Consider the following 25,634-nt stretch of genomic DNA (forward strand, 5'->3'; position numbering starts at 1 on the left):
TACTGAGGGTTAGGGGCTACTCAGTGCTTGTATCTAGTTGCCAATTTATTTCTCCCCAAATGACCTTTGAAAAACCCTCATGGCCTGAGGCAGAAAAATATAAAAAAATAATCAAACCTCAGTTCTGCCCTTGATGCCCACCTCCCCCTGACCCCCCAGCTGGTGGATACAGGGAAGACACCTCTACCAACAAAGCAATAAATATTTAAGGGACCTTTCTAAGTTTTTTTCTTTACCCAAACAATCTGGGATGCAACTGTCCCCATATGTCAGCCTGCAAATTTCTCCCTCGCTTTTAGGGAATGTACTGAAGGATGAAATATCCAGGTCCAGGGAAACTTTGAAGCAGCATCTCCACCTCTGGACTTTAGTAGTCACCATTTCCTCACTGTGCAGCAGCATTCCCACTTCAAACACACGATATGAACATGTAGCAAGCTCAATTTACAGCCAAGTCAAACATCTACTCTTGTGTCAGAAAACCTCTCTGGCACTCAAATGCAAGGCTGTGCAGTGGTAACACCTACAGTTTTTTTCTAGTGCTGAAGCCCCCAGTGGACAGCCCAGGCAGACCAAAGCCCTCCTGCGACTTCCCTCTCCAGCTGTTAGATGTCACTGCAGTGGCACAACAGGAGCTCCCACTGAGGCTTCAGCTGCACTTGCCTGCTGGTTGATCCACCACACCATATTTACACTATCCCTTCCTACTGGAGAAGCTCTGGTAAACAAGGGAAGAGCAGTGATTTTGCAATCAGTGTTACAGTGTTGCAATCACCGCTGTTAACACCAGCTCTGTTTAGCACAAGGCTGATGTGTGGGTGAGCTGCAGGAGCCGCCAACTGAAGAGAGAACAGAGGCTTCAAAGTAGTTCCACACTCAGGTATGTTTGAGCTGCGTTTCTCTGCATCCCATATGAGAGTCAAGAAGCTGAGACATTAGTTCCTCAGAAACTTTATTTTCATTCAAACTACAGAAATAAAGTAGTACCTTCCAATTTCCCATTATATTTTCTGCGTATTTGTACGGCTCAGGGTGAGATGCACTAGGATAAACTACCCTGTACATATGGAGGAAGATAAGGCTCAAAAACTAGCTTTACTTCAAAGAATGCCAAACCTGACCTATGAGGTTGGCTTCAACTCTTTGATAACAATAATAGGCACAACATAGGAAAAAAGATTGATCTAAACTACCTATTGTAAGCAAAATCCAATAATCCATTACAGAAAGTCAAAGAAACCTTTTAGAAATAACAAAACAGTTTTCTACTTTGAAAAAATAGATGAGTAATTTTTCCTTTATATATGATATATTCACACACACTTTCAAGTATCATTTTCACTATTATCATACTTACATGGCTAGAGATAAAAAATGAAATCCCATAAGCAGATTGTTATGCCAAAGAAGTCACACACGGTCTTTATCTGGGTTTAGCAACACCTGGAATTCTCCATGGTATCACAGTGACTAAAAAAAGCAGTGACTAGACTCAGTGTAATTTTTCCCTTTATTAAACATGTTTTAGTAAGGCCTGAAAAGCATCAGGATTTAGAAAAATGGAGACAAGAAAAGCATAGGCAGTCATAAACCCCACAAATTCACAGCTAAGCTTGTCACACGCTCAGTACTAGCAGGGAATAAATAAAAAAATAAATCTGAGTTGTTTGGTTAGCAGGCAAAGTGATAACAACAGGCAGACTTCAGCTAGGATGTTTTTATATTTAAGGCATCACACAAAATAAGTTAATGCTGGGAAGCATAACAACCATCATGTGCACAGCCATAATTCACATTTAGCTCTGGACATCAGAACCTGCTTTATTTCAAAACAGAAAGGCTAGGAAGGAATCCCATAGTCTTTTGGGAAAGTGCCAGACAGCCACCAGGCAAGAGGAAGAGTGACCGTGGTTCTTGTCACAGGGGAAGGAATTTAAGTGCTTATTAAAGGCTTTGCTGCAGGCCAGAGCCAGACACCTGAAAACAAATTCTGGCAGAATACAAAACTTTCAAGAGCTAAAAGACAGAAAATCTATTCAAGCAGCTGCAGTAAATGGGTGTCCCACAAAGACACCAAAAACAGCCAAGCCATTTGTTCAAGCCTTTGGGATTGAACAGCTCCTGGAGCTCTGCAGCAATGATGGAGAGGGGCAGCAGGTGCTTTCCACAGGGCTGGTTCCACACTGCTTGCTAATGCACTCTGCACTTCCACCCTCCAAAGAATTTAGATGGACAGGTATGAAATGCCTCAAAATGAAATAGTTATACCTATTTTCCTCCTGGTCATGTAATTTCCATTTGTCTGTTTCTTGCCCAGTAGGAAAAGGCACAAAGTCTACAGTAAAAAAAAGTTATTTTAAGACCTAAGTAAAACCTATTAGCAAAAAAATTTTGCAGAAACTACTGACTGTTTTCAAGAGGGCAAAGTCATCTAAAAGTTAAGTGCCAGGCAGCCTGAAAGTTTTATGGTTTTAACTATCAAGCTTAACTGTCTGGTAGAGTACTTGAGTACAGGATTTCTTAAAAACTAGTTTTAAAATCATCAAGCCAAGACTGAAAAAATAGGCTTCTTGGAAACATGGGAGGTCACATATCACATGGAAGATCCATGACACTTCCAGAGACTAAAATGCAGAATTTTAGTTGTGGTTTTTTTTTTTTTTTTTTGCATTTAGTAAGAGTCCCAGAATAGAGTCCAGAGTGCTTTCTCCAAGCAATTTAGTAAGAAAGGATTCCATTAGGTAGGATGGAAGCTGTGAGCTCACTCCAAGCTTGGCTAAAAGCCACTACTCCAAGTTTCCAGAATTTGGGTAACATTGAAGTTAAGTTTCCTGAGCTAGAGACAACTTGATAGACAAGACAGTGACAGTGCAGCAGGACAAACAGAAGTGACAATGAAAAGCATTGCACAGTCCAAGACTTAATGTTAAACCCAGAAGCTGACAATTCACACATATGGTTTATCTGTTGCCCCATCTTCACAGGCTGCATTTTGGCACATCCTTACAGCTCTTCTAGCACAGCAATTTCTGCTGTCTTTCCTTGCTCTGGTTTTGTACCACATAACCCCACTTCCAAAAAGATGCTTTATATACATTTACTCTGTAGTCTTCCCAGGCTTACTAAAACCACACACTGACAACAGCCTCCCCTTTAGCTGGGAGTTTAATGACACTGAATATTCCTGCAGCAATAGGAGATACTTCAACATTTACTGCTTTGTCCTCTCCTGAGCCTGTGGCTGTTACAGTAATAGGCAGAATGGAGAGCTCTCCACTTTCTCCCTCAGCACACAAATACAAACTACACCATTAGAATCAGAAGAACATTAGTATGCAGCACAAAGTGATTTGCAAGCTGGAGAAAACAAGTTTTGTGGTTATTTGCTTCCTCTAAAAATGAATTAAAGGCATAGGTGGTATGTTTGATAAAGCAACCATGCCAGCTAATTTCCTCTCAAGTCTTCTAAAAATACCGCAGTTGTTATGTGAGCAGCAGAGAGCCTCACATCGACCTGCCTGCAGTTTTCATACTACAGTGCAAGTTAGCTGGCTGCTTCAATAGGTTCAGGCTCAAAAACCTGAGGCCATACAAAAAAAACCTATCAATCACTTTTCTAGATGAACAAAATGCCTAAGTACCCTAAGTAATACTCTGGTCAGTCTTGGAGTGCAATGAACAAACCCAATACTATTGTAGTTCTCACAACAGCACTCAGGTTATGTCAATGCTCTTTACAAAAGGACAGTACTACCACTGTTTCCAGGGACACTCCTTTGAAGGAGCCCAGCTGCCATGCTCCCAAATTACACACACAGTCAGCACTCGGGAGGCTGATTCATCTTCACATTCCCGTGCACACAAGCATTACTGATGATTAGCTGAAGCTGGGAAACAGGCATGGACTGCTATATTCTACTGTCAATGGACCTATTAAACAAACCTGACTTGCTCTCACACCTGCTGAATCAGGACAGGCAACCAGTTACACAAGAATCCACAGAAACCAGCGCACAAACAGCCTAGGCAGCTCTCTCCACATTCACAGATGTCCTGGGTGATGCCCAATACTGAAGGAATAGCATCTTTAGATAGAGATGTCTACTCAAAGCGTATTTATTAAACAGCTGTAATAATAATCCAGACATTTTTTGGCACAGTCTGATATGCTCCTTATGACACATTTCTGAACAAATGTGCAAGAAAAGTGTTCAAGTCTATTTCAGCACACAGACACTTGAGTGCCTTCATCAGGCAGATGCAACTGAAGCTTCACTGCCAGTGACTAAACTCACTTTAATCAGGTATCACAAAGATAAAAACCCCAATAAGCACCTGCCTTGACACTTAGCTGAAGAAAGGCTCCACAGCCCTGGCAAGATCTTTAAGTACATCACACACTTAAAAAAAAAAAAAAAAAGGCAAGAAATCAGCTGCATGCTCTAAGAGGTGGAAAGAACAAGCTTCTCATTTTTTGCTCAAAATAAGTGAACTTGACCTTTAAAGTCTCCTCCATCCCGTGAAATTCCAAGTAAACTAACAGCTCTCTGGAGTAACTTTCAAACAATGAAACAAAGCTTCAACTACTCAGACATATGTAATAGCAAGCTATCTAGATACTCATACTTTTATTTGTAGCCATGACTCTTTGATGCTCTATTTGTACTTTATGCATTATATCTTTAGAGCAGAATCACTCACTGAAGCACTTTTACTGTAGCTCCTACCTGAAACTCAAGAGGTTTTCTGTGTACCCTTAAAATTCTTGGTTGGGCATAAAACAGATGTCAAAAGAGAAACAACACAAACCATGATCAATTAGACCAACCACTAAGAAAGAACAGTAGCCACATGGATATAATTCCACTGTGATTTAGGGTGCTATCTAATAGGTTTATTAAAAGTTTCAACAGACTATAGCTCCAGACTTTATCTTTCTTGGAAGACACTACAATAGAAGCCACAGTAGAGACTGCCTTGTCACGAGAGGTACAAATACTTGCTGTATAGATGGAGAAATAAAAGGACAAATCTAGTTGTCTAAAAGACAATTCACTGTACACATTTTATTTACAGTTTTGTACACTGTCTTAGTATGAATGGGACCGCTTTTCTACTTGAGCCATTTTAACCAAAGCAAAATAACCTAAATAATACAAAGTGTTAAAATACAGCATAAGATACAAAAACAGACATACTATTTCTAGTAAGGAATGTAAATTATGGTGTTACATTAAAAAAAAAAATCCACATTTATGTTCAGGAAATCACACAAAAAGATCACTGATTTGACTGAAATGCATAAATCTGTAGCAAAGCTCTGATGTTACAAAAAAACCAAAAAATTACCAAAGAATGCACAAAATTCATGTTTATTCCACCTTTGTCATACTCCCAGATTCTTCACCAAATGTTACATGAGCAAAAACAACTGAAATCAAAATATCACTAATGTTATCAAATAGGGAAAACAAATAAATTAATCTAGCAGCCATCAGCAGAGGTTACAGCAAAGATGATGCTGTATAAAAAAATTGCTAGAAAACTGTATGCACCATACTCTTTTCCAAACCAGCAAAATCTTACTGCATACAATGCAAATGTAAAACAGAGTAATTTCCTGCAGGTACAGAAATGCAACTTCTTTTCTGAATACTGTGGATTAACAAATTATTTTTTTGCAATAGTAATGGTTCTACCAAGCTATTACAGAGTGGGCCAGAAACACACTTATGGATTTGGGGGGTGAAGTGTACTAAAATTCCGATTGGTAACGGTTACTTCGGCCAAAATAGAAAAATTGAACATAGAAGTACAAGACAAAGGCGAATGAGACTTCTCACAAATCTTAGCAACATTTAGATGGAAATCAAATTTAAATGTAGTCCACTCTGCTTTTGAAGAGGCTTTGGTTCAGCTCCCAATCTCGATTGCTTGACGCAGTCTCCTATGAAAGAATACTCAGAAGGTGTCGCCTTAAACAACAAACCTATTTTTAGTGGTGGAGCCGCTCTTAGTAGCTGTGTCTGCATGGGACTGATAACCAATCACTATCTTTGGAGGAAGTCCTAATCTTTCCTTGTATACTCTCCTGGAGAGGAAAAGAAATAAAACAACAGTTTAAGCAAAGTCCTTAAGAAGGAATTAGTATCAGGACACCTGCTTTTAAGATCTGGGGACACCATTAAAAAAAAAAAAGTTGCCTATTTAGAAACAATTTCTCAGAAATGAATAAAGGACTTGAAATATGATTTTTCTCGTGTATTGCATCTAAATCCAAGTAATTTTTTTTTAAATAAGTTACCACATAATAGGACCTCTTCAAAAAAATAAATTAACAGTAACAGGCCTAAATAAATGCAAAATGGAGGGATTCTATACTGCATTCATGTGAGTATCATTAAACCAAAAAGCTGTATTTCCACATACAAAAACAAAACAGCTATGAAGAACTCATGGTTCACAATTCCAAATCTACTGAGATGATAAAGTCACCTGAACCAAAGAAAACAGCAATTCCCTGGAACAGTCAGCTCTAATAACGCCACACATCGTGGCTGCAGTTGCTGTCTTTCCTTTAACTACTGATAGAAAGCAGACATCCCCAGACCTGGTCATGGGCACCTTCACCAACAGAAGCTTTAAGAAAAACCACCTTGGATCTTATGTCCTCAGAGAAAGAAGCAGCAGCACCTGCCTTAGACACAAACACACTCACACACAGTGCTCCTTCACACAGAGCGAGATGAAAGTCACTAATGGCCACTCCTGTCTGGAGTTAAGGTAACATGGGAGCAAGCAGGCAACATAACTTACCTTGGTACTTATGTCAGTTTGCAAAAATCTTAACTTTTTCACAGCTCTCTAAAGGAGTCAACTCCTTAGTTAATGGTTCATAACATTCTAAAATGCTGTCTGATGCCTACTAGGTTTATTGCAACATTGTGGTAGCAGAAGATGAATACCTTAGTTTTGCTTGTTTATTATTAAACACTTATCACTGAAGCCTGGAAACATGACTGTATAATTAAATTGTTAGTAGGAGGCAGACACAGATTCTTAAAGGCCAAAAAAAAAAAAAAACAAACCATGTATCAAAAGAGTCATCAGGTAGTGAAAAAAGTAAGCTGCTATGTCTGACAGTTCAAGTTTGGCTTAAGACAGATGCACTAAGCCAGGAAAATAAGTATTTTCATTGGCTTGCATAAGGTAAATGGCCTACAATGACAAATTTAACAGAAAGCTATTCTGAAGCATCAGTACTACAGAACCCAACAAAAACTTGTGTAATTAGTAATTGTAATCACATAATTGTGTAAATAGTAACTGTGTAGTCAGTAATACTTGCTACACACTAGAGCACAACATGCATTTTCTATAGCACAGACTCAATCTGAGATAACTACTGCTGCTTAACTTAAAGACTACAGCATGCAAGTCAAATAACCCACAAATCATCAGCATTACTTTATCTGTACTTAAACGGAAGCAAAACATAGGAAAACATAGCAAAACATAGGATGTGCTGCAGTTTCACAGCACATCACTGTACAGCTCCCCCTCAAATTTGTGTACATCCTTCTGTGCGTAAGACAGCACCTTTCCTACCTTATTTGTAAGCATCTCTTTCCTGGAAAAAAATTGTATCAATGCTCTACTCTGACTACTCACCTTTACAAACTGGCAGGCTGGAACAGATTGCACATTATCTGCAATTGTTAATTACAATGCCTTGTTGTGAAATGAGAATTTTTGCCAAGATTTGTGTATGGGCATCTGTTAGTAACTACTCTGTACTGCAGCACTACCTCCACAGTAGTTTAGAAATGAAGAACTGAATACAATTTGGCACAGTTACTTACTTAAGCTTGGGATACAGCTCTGCACAGGCTCCACTTGCCTGAAATGCCTCCTCCCTCAAGCTAACTGGCTTTACATGCACGGTTCCACTCCACAGAGCCGAGGCAGCAAGCACGTTACTTACCCTATATGCGTAACAGCATCCCTGTTTTCACATTCAGTTGTCCATATTGCTATTTTATCACCCTTAGTTCTAACATTAACAACAGCACCACACACATCATCACTGTAGTCATCGAATGACTCCCCAATAAGGCACAGCAGCTGTGAAAGAGAAAGCAGTTCAGAGTCAGAATCCTGTTCTGTAGGCAAGCACTCAGTGTACACAAGGACTGAGGAACACATTTTACTGCCTACAGCCACTTGCCACACAGCAATCATTTTCTATTTATTGCAGTGTCTTCTTCCAAGTATTTCAAGTTCCAAATATTACAAGTGAACACACTCTAGCAGGGCATCTTCCTCCTAGTCTGAATTTTCCATTCCTCCTCCTCTGCCACCTGCTGCAAGTTCTGACACAGCTGATCATTTCCACAGTGCTGCCTTCCACCCCATCCTCCCAATCCAAAACAGGAGAAGAATTAAGCACTCTATTCTTCTTTCTACAGGACACTTAAAACAGGTGGACCAATCTGAACTTTCAGGTGTTTCCATCCATTATCTAGGAAGACTCTGTTAAGGATTATTTGCATAACATCAGGTACATAAGGTTTCATTTCCATGCTGAAGTCTATCAATTTAGAGGTAAATCTGACTGCAGCCAGACAGTAAATGCTATCCAATGAAATGTTACTTATGATCAACACAGGAAGCTTCAGCATTTCCATAAACTCTAAAGTGGGCATCAGTGATCCTGAACAGGGTTTAATACAATGCACCAATGCAGGTGCACAAGAAACACAAGATTCTTCCCCCAGGTTTCTAGCAGTGAAGCTTGGAATTGGCCAGGAACATCAGACCGAGCAAGGTCACAGCTCCATGCAACATGCTAACTGTGAAAGTGGTATTTAAAAGGTTCAGCTTGCAACTTGTAGAACAAGCAATCCTGATATTCAAAACTAATTGTTTCTTGTGCTTGAGACAGATTGACCTGGCTATGCTGAATTTAAAAAAAAAAAATCTTTCTGCAAACTGAATCTGCAAATGGGCACTCTTTTCCTTCACTTGCACAGTGCATCAAATACACTGCAGTTATGTCAGTTTTGTGGTATCACTTATAACATTTGGAAATTCAACATGTTTGCAACTTCTCAAACAAAGCAGGTCTTCCAGTACCCATCAGACCCACAAGGGCTGGCTTACTCAAGGAAATGCAAAAAGGACAAAGTCTGCGAATGAGTAAGTCAGGTATAACTAAACATGCTTTAAATGTTACACCCAACTCCAGGCTGCACACACTCACTGAGAAATTCAAGCTATAAATAGTTGAGATCAAACAACACACAAACATGCAAAAATATCAACCAACTGTCTTAGTTCACATGCAAGCAAAGAAGACTACCATGCTCAATAAACACTCCTCAGGTACATTTTTCATGAGTGTTGCACAACAGGGAAAAAAGTCTTCTCAAATGAAGTTTAGTTCACAGTTAAGATCATTATATTATAATAAAAATTTGTTCCAAAGACTTTGATTTGTATTGCAGAAAATTGTTTGTATATAATTACTGGAATTAGAAGTGACAGGGTTGTTTTAGGGCACTTATCACAGTCACCTGGGTATTTAGGCTATGTGCCATTGCTTACTGCTAAGCAAAATGCAGAGCCCTCTAGCCTTCAGTTTGCACAGTCTATCTACATGTTTCCAAGCCATATGTCATGGCTATCAGCAGTCAGGACTCACACATGCGTTAGGCCAAATACATGCAGCAGGATGGTAATTTGTTCACATGCAGTCACAGTGCCCAGTACTGTAATGCTCAATGCTTCAAATCACAACTACAGTGACTACAAAGATCCTGAAATTCTGACATTTTGGACACCTCTGCTTTGATTCTGAAGGCCTTTTCTCCCTTTCAAAGGGGTGCAACACTCCTTGCCTCTCACAACAACAACAACAAAAGATGAGAGATTTGCCAAGACTGCTGTGCATTGTCCTGTCTGCAATCCGTGTCCCTAAATCCTAGATCATGCTAGAGTGTCTTAGGCTATTCTGAATCAGTTCCTAGACAACACATTTTTCTGTAATACATTTACTGCAATCCACACTAGAATTTACCATTCAATTCTATTACAAAGAGATAAGAGCAATGGAAAAAATAAGTACTTTTATGTGCTATTATTGCCTACCCCAGCATTAAGATAAATACACAAAGAAAAAAGTAAATCTGAAAGTCCCTTGTTCAACAAAGACAAAACCTGAAAACTATTCACTTTTTTTAAGAGTATTTGTAAAACAAATTGTTTTATCAGTTGAACCAGCAAGTTGCACTCAAGACAATGTATTTTCACAGTAGCTCAACAGTAATGTTCTGTACATTACATGGGAAAAGCTTAATCTGTCCTACAGAACTCTTCCTGTTACAAGGAAGCATTAAGACAGAATACACCCACATGAAGATCACTATTGAAAAAACATGATCCAAATACAGCCTGTGAATAAAACCCTACAGGACACTGCTGCCAAGAAGTGAGAGTAGCATAGCACCCAAATATCAAATCAGTTAAATGTATTTTCACACAAACACAAGGCTCCTCAGCTGCCACTGGTGCTTACTGTCTCTAGCCAGAAGCGATCAAGGTCACTTCGTCTCTGCTGTTTGTTTAGTGTAATTAGCCATCGGCCTCCTCGCTTGTTCTTCTCATCTTCCCACATGGGTTCAATCCCATCCTGCAAAGAAAGGCCACAAGTTAAAGCAGATGCCATCTCATTTTCCTGAAGAGCCACCAAAAGGCTAGTGATAACTGGAACAGTTAGAAAAGAAAGAAGTGTACAGATTAAGACACATACCAGAATGTCCTGAAATACTGTCTCACACCAATATCAAACTTCCAAAACAACAAGTGCACGCTAGTGAATTTTTGGTTCCACAGAAGCATCACAGTCCAGGCAAAAGTCTTAACTACATATTACATTTTAAAAAAATCCTGAGGCAACAAGCAAAGACAACCACCTGCTTTGCCCTGCATTAAACTAGAACATAGCTGCTAATTTTATCTGGAGTCCTTATTTTATGTCTTGCACTCAGTGTAAGATCAGCCAAGTGCTTCTTCACTCATGCATACAGATTATTTCACTGAAACAGACACCTCTGGCAGTCTCTCTCAACGACTTCCTTCACATGCAAGATGAAAATAAGAGAATTTTCATTGTTGGAGAAAGAAAAAAAACCCAAACAAAACAAGATACCCTTTCAAAGCAAGATCTGATTCAGATTTTGCCCGGGGTCCTGCACTGAATTAAATGATTCTGTATGTGCTGATACAGCAAAGCAGGCAGCTACTACTCCTGTATCAACCAGCTATGCTGCACTTCAGAAAGTCATTAAAAAAGTAATTAATTGTCTGAACAGAGGAATTCTGTAAGAACTGCCCACTAAGAACTGCACATGCAGGATGGAGTGGTGTCACCTCACTTTAAATATAACACCCTCACTGGCAGCTGCTGAGCTTAAACTACCTTATCACCTTTAAGAGGAGCCCTTAAGAGGTCACAACTGAAGGACAGCAGTAAGAGATTGCCTGGAAGCCTGAAGCAGTTGCCAATTCTATACCTGTTCCTTGAAGTTATATAATTATTACTGCTTGATGACAAGCAAACAGAGCAGATACACACACTTAATTAAAACACAAATTAAGAATTGATGCAAAAAATACAAGCAATATCCATAGATATCCTAATCTCTGAAGGGCCTATAGCTTCTTAAAATTCTAGTAAGCTTTCTCAGTCACCTAGAATACCATTACCTTCCCAAACCCAAGCAGCAGAACCTCTTCACTACAAACAGTGCACACAGTCTGCTGAGGAGCCCCAGCCTGCAGCTACATTTTATGAGCAAAGGAGGAACCAGACACCAGCAGTTTAGGGAGTACTGCGGTGCTGGAATACAGAAAGGAAGCTGCATGATATAAGCACTACCAAGAGGTTAGGATTTAACTTAGATCCCCAGTTGAGATCTCTGCCCTAGCTGAGGCATGATTTCATGTACACTTTTCCCTATTCACTAGTCTGGATACTTCCACAGAATGTTCTTATTGTCAATGTTGGGTGCACTTTTCTATTTCATGCTTAAGTAATACAGCATTTACCTGGTAGTATAGAAATTATTAGGAGTACTGTGGATCTGGCTAGCAGTACCCAGAATGAATATGGGGCAACATTGCTGTCTCCCACAGACATTTTAACTCATTTCACATGAAGTGACAGAGCTGGAAAACCTTGTATATTAGAAAAAATTACACTTAATTGTTTGCACAAATATCTCAAATGTAGAATGAAGACTAATACAGTCACAGATTAAAATGTACTGTCTAATATGTGTTAAGCAAGTGTTTGCAATTTCAGAAGTGACAACCTGATTTTCAGACAATGTTTGGGACTTCCTCAAAAAAAATTAGCACCTTTATGACATTCCCAACCACGTTCCTAAATGTCTTAAGTGAAATAACTGGACAGTATCTTGCTTAGTCAGGAAACCATCCTTAACTCAAGAAAAAAATGTTAGCAAGCCTACCTTAAAGAGCGAGTAGTCACAACCAGGCATTAAATTACTAGAGAGCTGGATATGGTTGTATAAACTATTGTAGGGAAAAAAAAAGCAGGATTAGAAACGAAGCATTGTTTTAAGGTACAAAATTCTTAAAGAATTGAAGACATATGACCAAACAAAGCCCAAAAATTAAGGAGCAATAAAGTTATTTCAGAAGCAACCCTATTTCTTTAGTGTTTTTAACAATATAAAAGTATCAGTACTAAGATGTCCTAGGCTTAAAGCAGCAAAATGGAATATGAACCTCACAACTGCTTTTAAACTAATTTCCAATGCTTCTTTTAAACCCAGTTCTAAGATTCAGAACTGAAGTCTAAAGTTATTAGGAATATAACTCACTGAGCTTTCATGGCAAGAGGTCCTGTGTCTATGAGTATTTAATACATTCATGGAATAAGGAGAATTGTTTATATTTCTAGGGCAACTCACACTGCTGAGAGTTTTTTTAGAAGAAATGCTCAGCCTTGCTATTTGATACAGCACTCTAGGTATGAATGCTGTATGCCTGATAATTCAAATTACAGACTCCAAAGGCAAGAACAGATGATAGACAATAAAATGTATATTCAGAATTTACAACCGTGCTATTCAGAAAAACAATCAAAGGAGTACATAGTATCTCCTCCTCAAACAAGGAGATAAATGCCTTTTTTCATCCCTAACAGGTCAGACTTCAGAAAGAGGCCTGCACATTTTACAGTAACCTGTAGCCCAAGACCAACTAATATTGAGGCACAGTTCAGCATCAAAAAGAAAATTGATTAATGTGATGTTCTAACAATGAGATATCACACAAAGGAATTTGTAACACCAGTTAGAAATTCAACAGTTTGCCTCTTTTAAGTTTACCTTGACACTGAAATTTTCTCCCCAGAGCAACACACCTATTTCCCACTCCAGCCACAAAGGAGGTGTAACTTAACTGCTGGTGGCTGATTTTATACCTTCACTGCAGACATCTAGATTACTTTTTAATCACCAAGACTATCTTGGTTATAGAAGCTCAAAAACTTACCCTTAACCAACTGTAGTAGTGAGCGTCAAGCAACTCAGCTGCCCATCACATACCCCACTGCTGTCAGCTGAGTGAATCACAGTTTGCAGTCATCCCCACAGTACGAATGGGAAAGCTGGTTACAAGCCCAGAATCCCATTCCCTGTCAGGACTGCACCAACAGTTATTGAAAAGGCTGAAGCATTTTTCCTCCCTTTGCTAATGGGTAACTGATGGGTCCTATTACTACATTCTGACTCCATCTCCCTCCATGGGGATCACATCCAAAAAAAGTATGCAAAAATAAGAACCCTATCACTCAATGTAGCATGAAACACTAGGATCAAATACATAACACTTTTTTGTTCACTCTCAGTGTTGCAGCACTTGCATTTTCTCCATGTTTTAGCATTATGGCAGGCAAAAAACTTGACTGAAGCAAATGTTTGGAAAGCACAGGCCTACCTTCAGGGTTTTTTACTGCTGTTGGAGCCTAACCACTCTCACAAACCTTCAACTTAGAATGAAGGTTATTTCTTCTGTAAGCTCCAACAAATTTTTTCCAGGAATGCCATTAATCTGCAGGAATCTCAACTACCACACTCCAGATTCAGGCACTCTTGAACATGCAACATGAGCCATTTAATTAAGGAGGAAACTGTGGGGCCATGGAAGTGGCAGAATTTACAGGTTCATGTTACTATGAGATAGCTACTGCACAAATTAAATGTTCTATATGTCTGTTATATACACGTGAATATAAGCAGTGTTGCAGTGATTCAGCAAAACAATGGGCATTTAAAGGATGAACTCCATCTGCATTTTCTTCAGACATCACCTTCAATTTTACAAGTATTTCAGATTACACTAAAGAATTTGCAGTTAATGGAGTACTTTATGGGTTTTTTGACTTGGACATAAGCTGCCAACAAATCCCAAAATTATCATGCAGATTGAAAAATCTTTACTTACGCCCAAAAATCCTCAACAGTATCGAACTTTGAGATAAGACGAAGATTTGCTTGCCAAGTTTTGCTCTTGTCATTTTTAAAAAACCAGAGTGCCCATCTAAAGGAGAACAAAATAAAAACATACAGAAATTAAAGTATATTAAAAATGTAATTATTTCTATTGTTATATTCAAACTAATTTCAAACCTTAATATATTATGAGCATGGAAGTCAGTTTTCATCAATAAGTTACATGATCAATTCTTTACAGACTAACAATGTTTGTGCTTTCATTACAAGAATTGTGGCAGACTTTTTCAATCCATTAGGCAAATATTTGAAATAGCTTTGGAATTCTTTTAAAACTCTAAACTTCAGATGTTTCTCCTTGCTGTCACTGCTAAACTGCAATCCCCTACCACAAACAACTGATAATGGTCTAAAACAACACCGATTCAAACTGGGCTCCCTGGCCAGTAATTTCCTTGTAAAGGTTACATAAGCAAATTAGATCACTCTAAAGCTATGTATGACATGAAAGCTTCCCAACCACTCACATACTAGGAAAGCATAAATTTTAAAATGCAAGCTGCATTTTCAGCTTACTAATGGCAACCACCTCAAATGCCCACAAATTGATTGTTTCAAGTTTTAAAAGTAGCATATATAAAGGCAAGATTGAATGAAAAAAATAATCTCTGCTAAGTACAAATATCAAGACAAAATTGAACCTTTCACACAAAGATACTCTTTCTGAATCTAAAAAGCATCATTGCAGCAATTTAAAATGCTGGAAGAGGATACCTAATGAGGCATTTAATCAAACAGTTGGGGTTTTTTCCACTCTGACCATTTCAGTAGTGTTGAAATAACTCAGGTTAGCACTAGGCTCTATTTATCTTCTCTCAGCAGAGAGCTTTAAGTCACTAGGTGTCAAATCTATTGTTTTGAGACCCTTCCCGACATTTCAAACCTAGTTGTAAAAGTTCACTCCATTCCAGTAACAGCCTCACTAACACTTGTAAGGAACTGTTAGCATCAATTTAGTCAAGGTGTTCAGAAGAAAGAGAAGGAAGATGGAAGCCAAAAGACTACAAGGAAAGTGGGATACATGCAGCATAGCACTACAGGGAAGCACTGTTTTCCACACTTGCTCAAAACTTAAACTGAGAGTAAGGTATCACTTGGTAAAAGGTACCTGCCAACAATAAGTACTGAGCATTCCACAGTAACTCATCAGCTCACTTGGCGAAAATGATTTCCAAGATGGTCTTTTTGAAGCTTTAAGAGGGCTTGAATTTCACTAACTTTGAAATATAACATTAACTACAAGTTTTTACCACCAGCACCTTAATTTACCCAAGTACAAGGCAGAATGCAAGGTTTCCCAGCTCTAGTGGGCAGCAGCTTCATCTCAGTAGTGTCAGCCTCTTAAAATACACCAGATAAAAATCAACAAAAGCTCTGCCTGCCTCCAACTAAAAGCAGTCATGCTCTTTCAAAGCACCTGGCTGCATTTTGAAAACTTGCAAATGTTTTCAGCCTCTGTAACTGCACTACCTGAAGAAGACTCTGAATATTAACATCTGGATCAGATTCTCCTTACTCTGCAACCCCACTGCAAAAATCTTCAAAAAAACTCTGAGAATTCCCAAAATACTGCTAGAGAATATAAGGTCAACAAGAGCTGCAAAGCCACAGGCATTTTTCTATCCCTGGCAAAACTACAATCAGTTTCTGTACCATTTACCTGTTTTGTAGTGGATGTTTAATATACTGTTCAGGGCTGGCAACCTCCTGACTAGGTGCTGGATCGGTTTTCTCCTCTTCTGCAGGTTGGGGGTTGGGAGTGGTTTCCTGTTTGAAGAAAGGAGTTATTAATACATTCCTTCTCAATTTTTATTGAAGTAATTTAGTTTTCTAAAGTTACTTTAGAAAGGGTGAAGCTAAGAGTTCCTATAATTTATCTTGATTGTGGGCCCACATTGCATAATGGAAGCACAATTTGTATCCCTTTATTCTTCAACATCTGAACAGGTCCTACAATAAACACTAACTTCAGAAATTTGCATTCTGCTGTTCAGTAATTTGCTTCCTATGTAATTTGTTTCCAAAATGGTTTACTATACATACTTGTCTAATTTTGAAATAGTTTTGAGTGCTATTTTAGAAATACACAATCTATGTTATCTAGAATATGCACATCTAAAATAAATTCAGAGAATAATAACTTCAGAATGAAAATTATTTTTATCAGCTTCTGACAGAGCATCATTTGAAACAGGTGTACAGGCTCTGTTATTTAAAAAAATCTATTAATACAAGTAGAAGATAAAACTAAAACTCTCAGATCTAAAATCAGCTACTGCAAGCAGCTAGAAGCCAAGCTAATGCAGTTATCTTTGTATTTGCAACATCCTCATGAACCAAACAGCAGAATTTGATTGAACACACATCAGTTCTCAAACTTCCAACTGAAATAAATGTACTTACTGGTTTAGTATGTATTAGATGGATTTCAAGAGTTATATTTCAACTTTCTAGAGACAGGTCTAGAAATATTAAATATACTTTAACATAAAGTAGTAAATTATATTCTCTTTGCATGCAAACCCCCTCAGGCTTGTCATTCAGTTTGAGAAGTCACTGTGTCAGATTTGAAATTCTAATGCCTTTCCTTCAAACCCGGGAATACAAAACTTTATTGTGATGCCAAGTGTCCCTGCCAGTTACCACCATCCCTCCCTAACCTGCTAGAATATTACAGAAACACAGAAGGACTGTAGATCCTTCCCAAGAGCTAACACAAAAATGCTTGTACAGCTGACCCCATGAAAGAAAAAGCACTTCAGTAATATAAATAAATGCTAAGTACAGTAGACCCAAAGACTCCAGACGTTACCAAGTGTGGCAATATAAGAGTAGTATTTTAAAATTAATCTAAATTTTGTGGGTTTAACAGAAAAAAATAACATAGGAGTGAATTAAGTAATGTTAAGCAATTTAATTAATGGAACAGTTTGCCCCAGACTTCCACATACATTTATCACACCAAAGCTGTTGAAAAGTGGATTTGAAGTGATAACACTGTCCTATCTTCACAGACCCAGCTGGCAAACTCTCCTGGATAACACCTGAAGATCTGTCTTAACAGGGATTTTCTTTTCATTATCAATATATTTAACATTGTTAAGCATGATATTATGCTTTACATCAGAGAAGTTACTCCTTTATGGTTGAAAATAATTAAGTATGCCTAGTTTAACAGCCCACCTAGAAAAACACCTCATGACATTTCAGAACACCTACATGCACCTGCATTCACAGTGAAGAGACTGACATGTCAAGATCTAACAGGAGCACTTGGCCAGTGCTTTGATTTACACAGTACAATAGCACAATTCCCTTCCTCTAAATAAAACTAAATGCTTTCTGAGGATCTCCCAAAGGGATCATCACTAACAAACCCACAGAAGCACAGTGTTGAAAAATTTGTCACATCTCCTCCAGTGTAATACTATAAAAAGCTAAGCAGACCTTCAAAAAAAACCACAGAATTTGAAGAACTTACTATCTGGAACAGAATTTCTAGTGTTACCCCCACTTACTTTTGGTATCATTCATCTTTAATCACACAAAACCATCTCACTGAACAATTCAAGACAGACAGTGCACAGAAGCTGTGCAATTCACCAAGGAAACACTTCAATACTTCCTCCTTCACACTATCTGTACTACAAAGAAACAAGTATATAAAACTAAAATTTAAGTGTGGTTCCTTCAGGGGCTCCTAACTAGAAAATTCAGAAAAGTTACACGTGCAAATACAGTAAGAAAAATTCTGCTGATGTGCTGGAATAGCACTAGGTTTTGTGATAAAGCTTGCTTGCAGTCACAATACTCTGCAGCTGTGACATATAATATTCACAACTGATTTATAAATGCTATTACACTAAGAATTTTAACATCAAACAGACTCTCTCTTGCTGAATGCAGATGCAGAGTGTCTTCCAAAAGCAATTTCAGTTGGGAATCTCATGTTTGCTCAGCAACTAGCTTTCAACATACAAAGAGCTAATCCCAAAGTCTCCCTGTTCACTCTTCCAGAATTATCACAACTACATAAAATGGAAGAATCAATACAAAGCCACTGAGCACATGCAGGGCTAAACTGTTTAATAACTTCTAAAAAAAGACTACATTAGAAAGGATTAAGGTAGCACAGTCAGACAAAAAGAAAAATACAATCAACACCTGCCTGGTACACTGATAATCATCATCCTTCACACAACTACATGAAATTCTGGTTTTGGACAAACAGAAGACATCTGATTCAGCACATGCATTTTACTTAAACCACCACAATATCAAGTCTCTTTAGATATTCTGAAAGCTACATGGCATTCATGAAACTCAGACTCACCATTATTCAAGCTCCTGTCCAAAACAAGAGAATGACAGCTCAGCTCCAAGGCCCACCTAACAATGACCCTGACCCAAGACTGCGCCACTCCCCTCAAAAACTATGCCACCAAAAGAGACTTTTTTTTCAACACCAGGCTGCCCCATTCAAGGATAGCTACAGGCCTACACACAGAACTTATTATTGAAGAACATTATTTCTGCCTGGCCTCAGAGAGAAGCCTAAACCAGCTTATTTTCACTTCCTTCTGTTTCCCACAGCCAACAAGGAAAACAGAAAAATAACCATTTTAATTTTGGGCTGGTTAATCACTATCAGCTCCTCTTTCCTTTCATCTAACCTTTATCGCACTGTTCTGAGTACCAAAATGAAATGTTTGTATACCAAAGCACTTCCTGTTATTAGTCAATAGAAGCCATCTAAGTTTGTTAATTGGTATTTAAAGTCCATTTAAAGTCCTGATATCCAAGAAATTCTACAAGAAATAGCATACATCTATATATATCACATGAACTAATGTTCACATTTTAGCAACCCACAGCTTGGAACCCTGCAATTGCAACACTATTAACCAAAGTCAGACTGACTCCACCTGCAGTTTCTGGACTAGTTTATTTAAAATCCTTCATAATACTTTACCATTGCTCATAACTAATGTATTCTTTAACCTAAAATTGACTCTATAAGTAACCACTGAGTTTGCTGCTTTTAAAAGTAATAAAATAGGGTAGTATTACCAGATAAACTGGAAAGCATGGCCAATCCCACTTCTCATACACAAGACAGCACATAATTAAGTGACATTTATTCACCACCCACACGGTTTTTGATGTAGGAATCAGCCTGCAGAAGTCCATGAAACATCTGCCTACTCAGCATTTAATGACTCTGTATATCTGCAATTACTTGGATTCGGACACTTGCAAATTTAATTGGTGTTATTTACTCTTTCTCCACAGCACATAATGACCAACATATCAAAGAAAGGTGTGCACGTCACTGGGACAGGAAACAAAGCATTTACAATAGAAACTGCTTCATCAGGTTTGTTTATTAAGGGAAACAAGCAGCTTGACTAAGTTTTACCAAGGGCTTTCAGATGCTGCCCAGACCACATTAATGTCATTAGTTGTCTACAGAAGTTGTTTAGCAAGTCCAGTTGGAGTGCAACAATTACTGCCCAGAAGGACATAACCTGGCACTATTACGTGCTCTTGGTGAAGGCTAAGAGAATTAATTAGAGGAAGAGGCTTTCCAAGTCTGTTGCATTAAACCAAAGTAAAGTGACATTATGGAGTTTTCACCTTCTTCTTTAGAGCTTCTAAAATGCCTCAGTTACCCGATGTCTTGGGAGAAACAATTTCTACTATCTGCTGGTGCTTGGTGCTTACGTGTCTTGTGGGTAACTGCTATGACACCACAGTTAGGTTAATTTCCAAAGCACAAAATTCAAGAGCTGTTTATTTCAAAACATTTTGGACAAAAAAAAAAAAAAGTTAAAGCACACCCACAAGCAGTTATTACATCCTGTAAGAAAAACCAAGTGATGATTTGACACACAACTCTGGAATGAATGTACAATGGTAAAAATCATATGTAGTAAATGTAATAGCAACTGGAAAAGAGGAACTAAGAGCCACCTGTTACCAATTTAAAAGTGTGAAGTAGATTTCCAGACATCAGGACAAAGAAAGGATTTCTACTTGTGACACAGCAAGGCATAATAGAGAGCAACTATCCCATATGCATTCATCATTACTTAGAACACCACAGATTTTTAGATAGGCAATCACTATCAGAACACAAGCATGAAACCTGATTTTAAGTGACTGACATCCCCTCACTTTACAACAGAAGTGAACATGTGTACAGGAGAACAGGAATAAAAGACTAAGTAAAAAAGTCACACACTTCCTCCATGGTCAAAGGTTTTCTAGGAAATATCACCTCAGACTTAAAAGATACAGAGACTTTTTATAGCCCTGTTAACTTTTGCAAAATGGATTATATACTTGTGAAAATGCCCATCAGATTTTTGCCATTTAACTCGCAAACTTCTAACTAGCATTAGCAAACAGCTTACAAGCAATATCAAACTACCTCAGTATCTTTGAGGGTTTTGCAGCTGCCTAAGCAAGATGACCTGGTGCTAACACCTCTTACCCCAGCCTGCACTCTGCTGCTGCCTTTGCTACTGGAACACAAAACCTACCCACATGGGATGAGTTTCCACATAGAACATGCTGTCACTTCTAAAGCACTCAGACAAGAAAACTTCCCAAAAGTGCTGAGGAGAACAGTTCAGATGATTCAAAGAACAAAAAGCCTCTAGTCTCCCCAAACACTTCTACAGAAAAGACCTCCATGTTTCACAAGTATACTGAGCCTCTGGTTCAACAGAGAATTTTAAATCCGCTGTAACAATACGTTCAATCTTTAGAAAATAATTTAATGTAGAATGTATGAATAGTCAAAAGACATCCTCAAAGAAAAAGTACTGGATTTACCACTGGTATGCCCAGTGATTGCAAAGGATGTTATACATACAGGTTATCTGATGAACAGCTCAGAGCACAAGAGAAACAGACCTCTACTAAAAAAAAAAAAAAAAGACTTTTAAACAGTTAAAATTTCTGCCTTACATCTACTACACAGAATCAAGGACAACTGGCAGGTGAAGGCCACTAACAGCAGTCGTGTTACAGCACACTCACATCTGCACATCACACACTCACACCTTCCTTACACCAGTGTCCTATACAGGAACAGGTTTTAAACTTCAAATAAACGAGGACTACTGCAAGACAATGAACAGCTTCCAAACTCAAGTTTAACCTTGGCTATAGAATATTTCAAAAGTGAAAGACAATTTAGCTGAGGAACAAGTCACATTAATTGACATTTAAAGTCTGCATTTCTCTTTCACAATGCAGGCACCCTATCAACATCCCTTATTTAATGCTCCCCTCTATCTCCTCAAAATTCAAACTAATCTTTAGAAAGCTGTCAAAATGGACACATTTTCCATCAAAAAGTTTCCCATGTATCTCCACACCTGCATGCATTACCTCCACACCAGTAATGAAACACAGCTTGATTTCATACACTATTTTTATGCATTTCTTTGAAATAAGTTTGGTATTTTATATGCTATGTGAAATGTAATTATTTAAAATTGCTTTCAGAAAAATGTTTATCTCAAAAAATTTACAAGATGTACAACATACTCCTCTTAGAGGAAGTTCCATACTCACTCAGATATGTTACTTAAAATTTGAAAGCTTATGATAAATATCCTCAATTATAAAATAGCATGAAAGGTACATCTATCCTGTATCATTTCAGAAAAATGCAATGAGCAAGCAACTGTGTTCAGCTGCACAATACTGCAATTCAATGCTATACTGACTTCAAGCACAGCAGGTCACTGACTTCTACAGCAGAAATACCCAGTAACAAGAACGAGTCTGAAGATGAATTACACTTACATGCCACTTGTCTGCAAATAATGCAAAATAAATACCTTTCAGCCTACATTGAATTTTAGGAGCTATTATGAACTTTCCAGAATTTTAAGATCCTATACCACTATGTTTGTAACCCATTGAGATAACAGTTTCTTTTAAATATAGTTTTGATTCCCACCTATGTAGGATTACCTTCTCAAACAAGCACTTTTCAAATTACAGATACCTGAAATGTCACTGTTGTAGGCTAAAAAGACAAGAGTTAAATTTACAAGAATTGCATTTATGACAATAACTGCCATTAAGCAAAAATACAAAAGAACCAGATGCCATTTCCAATTTGCACAATGAGAGATGAGATTCATATGCACCTAGAAGTTACAGGCTTTGTGCAGATACATTTTAAAGTCACCTTTGGTAAATTACTGTTGACTAAAGCATTACTACTGGTTTTGCTGTGGACTTTTGCATGGTTTTACCTGATCACATTTAATCCTCAAAGGTTTTATGAGCACTCTAACAGGTGACACTTCTGCATGGTCTCAAAAATCAATCTGAATATTTTTAAAAGAAAAACCTAGACATCACAAGAAAAAGTGAGAATTTTAACTTGTCAGTGTTGCAAAGGTTTATGCCCTCCTTACAGTGGTGAAGTAAACCACAGTGAAATTGGTCTGTATTTAAATGGAATAATCTTCCTTTTTTGACAGCTGTTATGGGACTCTCTATAGAACTCTCAACTCAAGTTTCTGTATTTAACAGTCTGAAACATTTTTCAAGCCTCTTAAGGCTTTCAATGTATGCTACTTTTGAAACCATGACAGCACTAGAAACATCACTGACCTTAGTAGAAGCCTGTATTAAAAAAAACAAAAACCAACCCATACTCAGTTGTATTTTCATTTCCCAAGACACACTCTCCCACCAGGAAAGTATTACAGATGACATCTCTACAAACCCAGGTCGATTTTGCAGGTGAGCAACAGAAAGGCCTCCCTATGATGAAGAGGTAATCCCTAAGCACACATGCAATTAAATTGTTCAGCTGCAAAGCATGCAGTGTTTCTGCAACACCTCTGACCTCAGTCACTACGCAAGTCTAACTTTGGGCTTAGACAGAAGAAGGAAGCCACCTACAAGGACAATAAACAAAGACTTTGTTATTTACTTCAATTTGAAAATAAGCAAGCACAGGTGATAGCTGACTCCTGGATGTGAACATACTGCAGCTACAGCAGAACATTCAACAACTGCATTAATTACTTAAACTGTTGTGAGTGTTGCCCCATCTTCTACTTTTAAGGGTTCAGCACAACTGCTCATGGTGAACTGGATTTGGGCAATCAATCTTGCTGGGACGCAGCATGACAAAACCAATTGTTTACTTTCTGCTACATTAGGTCAGATCTACATCAATGTGCGGATGGAGTTAATGGAGAAAATGGTGCAAAGACAGTTTTTGTGTCAGCAGCCCAGCAAAGAAAGTCACAAGGCACAGGCCTTCACAGTAATTTCGATTTCTAAAGGCTGTATTGCAAATTATTTATTGCAATTCCTACTAAGCTCCACAGTCACCACAAAGCACTGCACTGAGAGGAAGACTTCATCCTCAGATACGTGGGCAACAACTCAAAGATCGGCTTTTGGATGTGAAAACAAGTATTTAGCACTGGCTGAAGAACATGGGAAAGGTGCTGCTGGTGGTCTGTCTTGCACTTTTAACAAATGACACTCTCCTGTACAGAACTGCTGCCATGCAATTTATAAAAGCTGACCCACGTCAATCTCTTCCTTGTAGGTAAAAATACGGGGTTTGGTCCACAGAAGAAAACCATTAAGAGAAAAGTCAGTGCCCCTAACACAAAAGGATAAAATTAGTCTTTATATAAAACCACTGATTTTCAAACTTTGTTCACTTTGTCTAAATGTTAAAAAGCCTCCCCAAACAGCACACTGGCTATTCAGTCACAGCTGGTATGCACAGGAGCAAGACACCAGCCCTCTTTAACTGTGTTTTCTAACAGAGTCTTCTGCTGTCCTCTCCTCATGATACACAATCATGTGGGATTAGAACAACAACTGTACTTGGATCGCTTCCAGCTGCTCCAGCTCATTATGGAAGCGGGCTGGGGCTACGTTTGAAAGACCGAGCATAATACCATGAACATAACTTATCACCTGGAAAAAAAAAAAAAGAAGTACTGAATTATCATGAAAGGGCTGAAAAGAAAAAAAAACAACCAAAAACCCCTCGAATAAAAGATGACACAACCTGGCAAAGAGGGTTTCGTTTGCCGAGTCTCACCAGCCGGGCTGCTGTCGCGGCTGCCCCAGCAGCGCATCTGTGACTTACCGAGCCCGCGCTCGCTCACCGCGGTGCCTCTCCCGGGGCCTCCGGGGCACAGCGCGCCGGGAGCGCGGCCCTTCCCCGCTGCCGGAGGAGCCGCCCCTCGCCGCCCGGCTCGCCGCGGCGGCGGGAACCAACATGGCCACCCCCACCGCGCCACATGCGCCGGGCGGGCCGGGCGGCCGCCGGGGCCGCGGGCGGGGCGCCACACAATGGGCGCCGACGGACCGCGGGCCCCGCTCCCGCCGGGCCCCACCGGAGCCGCGGCTACCGCACCGGGGTAGCGGTGCCGGCACAGCCACAGCACCCGCCGCCCCCTCCCCCGCCCCGGCCCCTGCGAGCGTGCGCTCCTCGCCGGCCTCCCCGGCCAGCCGCCTCCTGCCTCCCTGCCCGCCCGCCCGCCCGGGGCCCCGCCGCGCCCTCGCCCATCGCGGCCGGCGGAGCGGCGTCTCGACGAGGAGGAAGAGGATCAGGGTGCGGTGGGAAGAAGGCAAGGGAAAGGCGGGCGGGAGAAGGGAACGCGGCACTCACCGGCTCCACCGCCGCCATCTTAGAGCGCTCGGATCGCGGACGCACCGCGGGGCGGGGCGGGGGCGGGTAAAGGCCCCGGGCCGCACGCGATTGGCCGCCCGGTGGTCACGAGCGCCCGGCGGCCGTTTGGGGCGCGCTGCCAGCCGGGAGATGTAGTCGTCAGGCGCGGGGGCCGCCGGGAACCCCTCCTACTGTCGCCCGGGCAGGAAGAGGCGGGCGGGGCCGAGAGCGCCCTCTGGCGGCCGCTGCGGGAGCGGCACCGCCCGCGCTGAGTGCACGGAGCGGTCCCGAGCGCCGGAGCCGCCTGTGCCCCGAACACAGCGCTCTGAGGCCTCCTCTCCCCCGAACACAGC

General features: G+C 39.7%; 1 protein-coding gene across 2 annotated transcripts; it reads right to left on the reverse strand.

Annotated features, from left to right (window-relative positions):
- Positions 1–4,872: 4,872 nt before the first annotated feature.
- On the reverse strand, positions 4,873–25,352 carry EIF4E (eukaryotic translation initiation factor 4E). Of its 2 annotated transcripts, none has more exons than XM_066548071.1 (7): positions 25,282–25,352; positions 16,264–16,370; positions 14,536–14,631; positions 12,534–12,597; positions 10,577–10,690; positions 7,985–8,124; positions 4,873–6,091 (listed from the first exon to the last, which is right to left on the reverse strand). In XM_066548071.1, the coding sequence occupies exons 1-7, from the start codon at positions 25,297–25,299 to the stop codon at positions 5,977–5,979; spliced, it is 654 nt and encodes a 217-aa protein (XP_066404168.1). In that variant the 5' UTR covers positions 25,300–25,352; the 3' UTR covers positions 4,873–5,976. The 2 variants fall into 2 exon arrangements, with proteins under 2 accessions (XP_066404168.1, XP_066404167.1); XM_066548070.1 differs by lacking the exon at positions 25,282–25,352 and adding an exon at positions 24,489–24,576.
- Positions 25,353–25,634: the final 282 nt, after the last annotated feature.

The sequence above is a fragment of the Molothrus aeneus genome, chromosome 4 (assembly GCF_037042795.1).
Source record: "Molothrus aeneus isolate 106 chromosome 4, BPBGC_Maene_1.0, whole genome shotgun sequence".
Lineage (NCBI taxonomy): Eukaryota > Metazoa > Chordata > Aves > Passeriformes > Icteridae > Molothrus > Molothrus aeneus.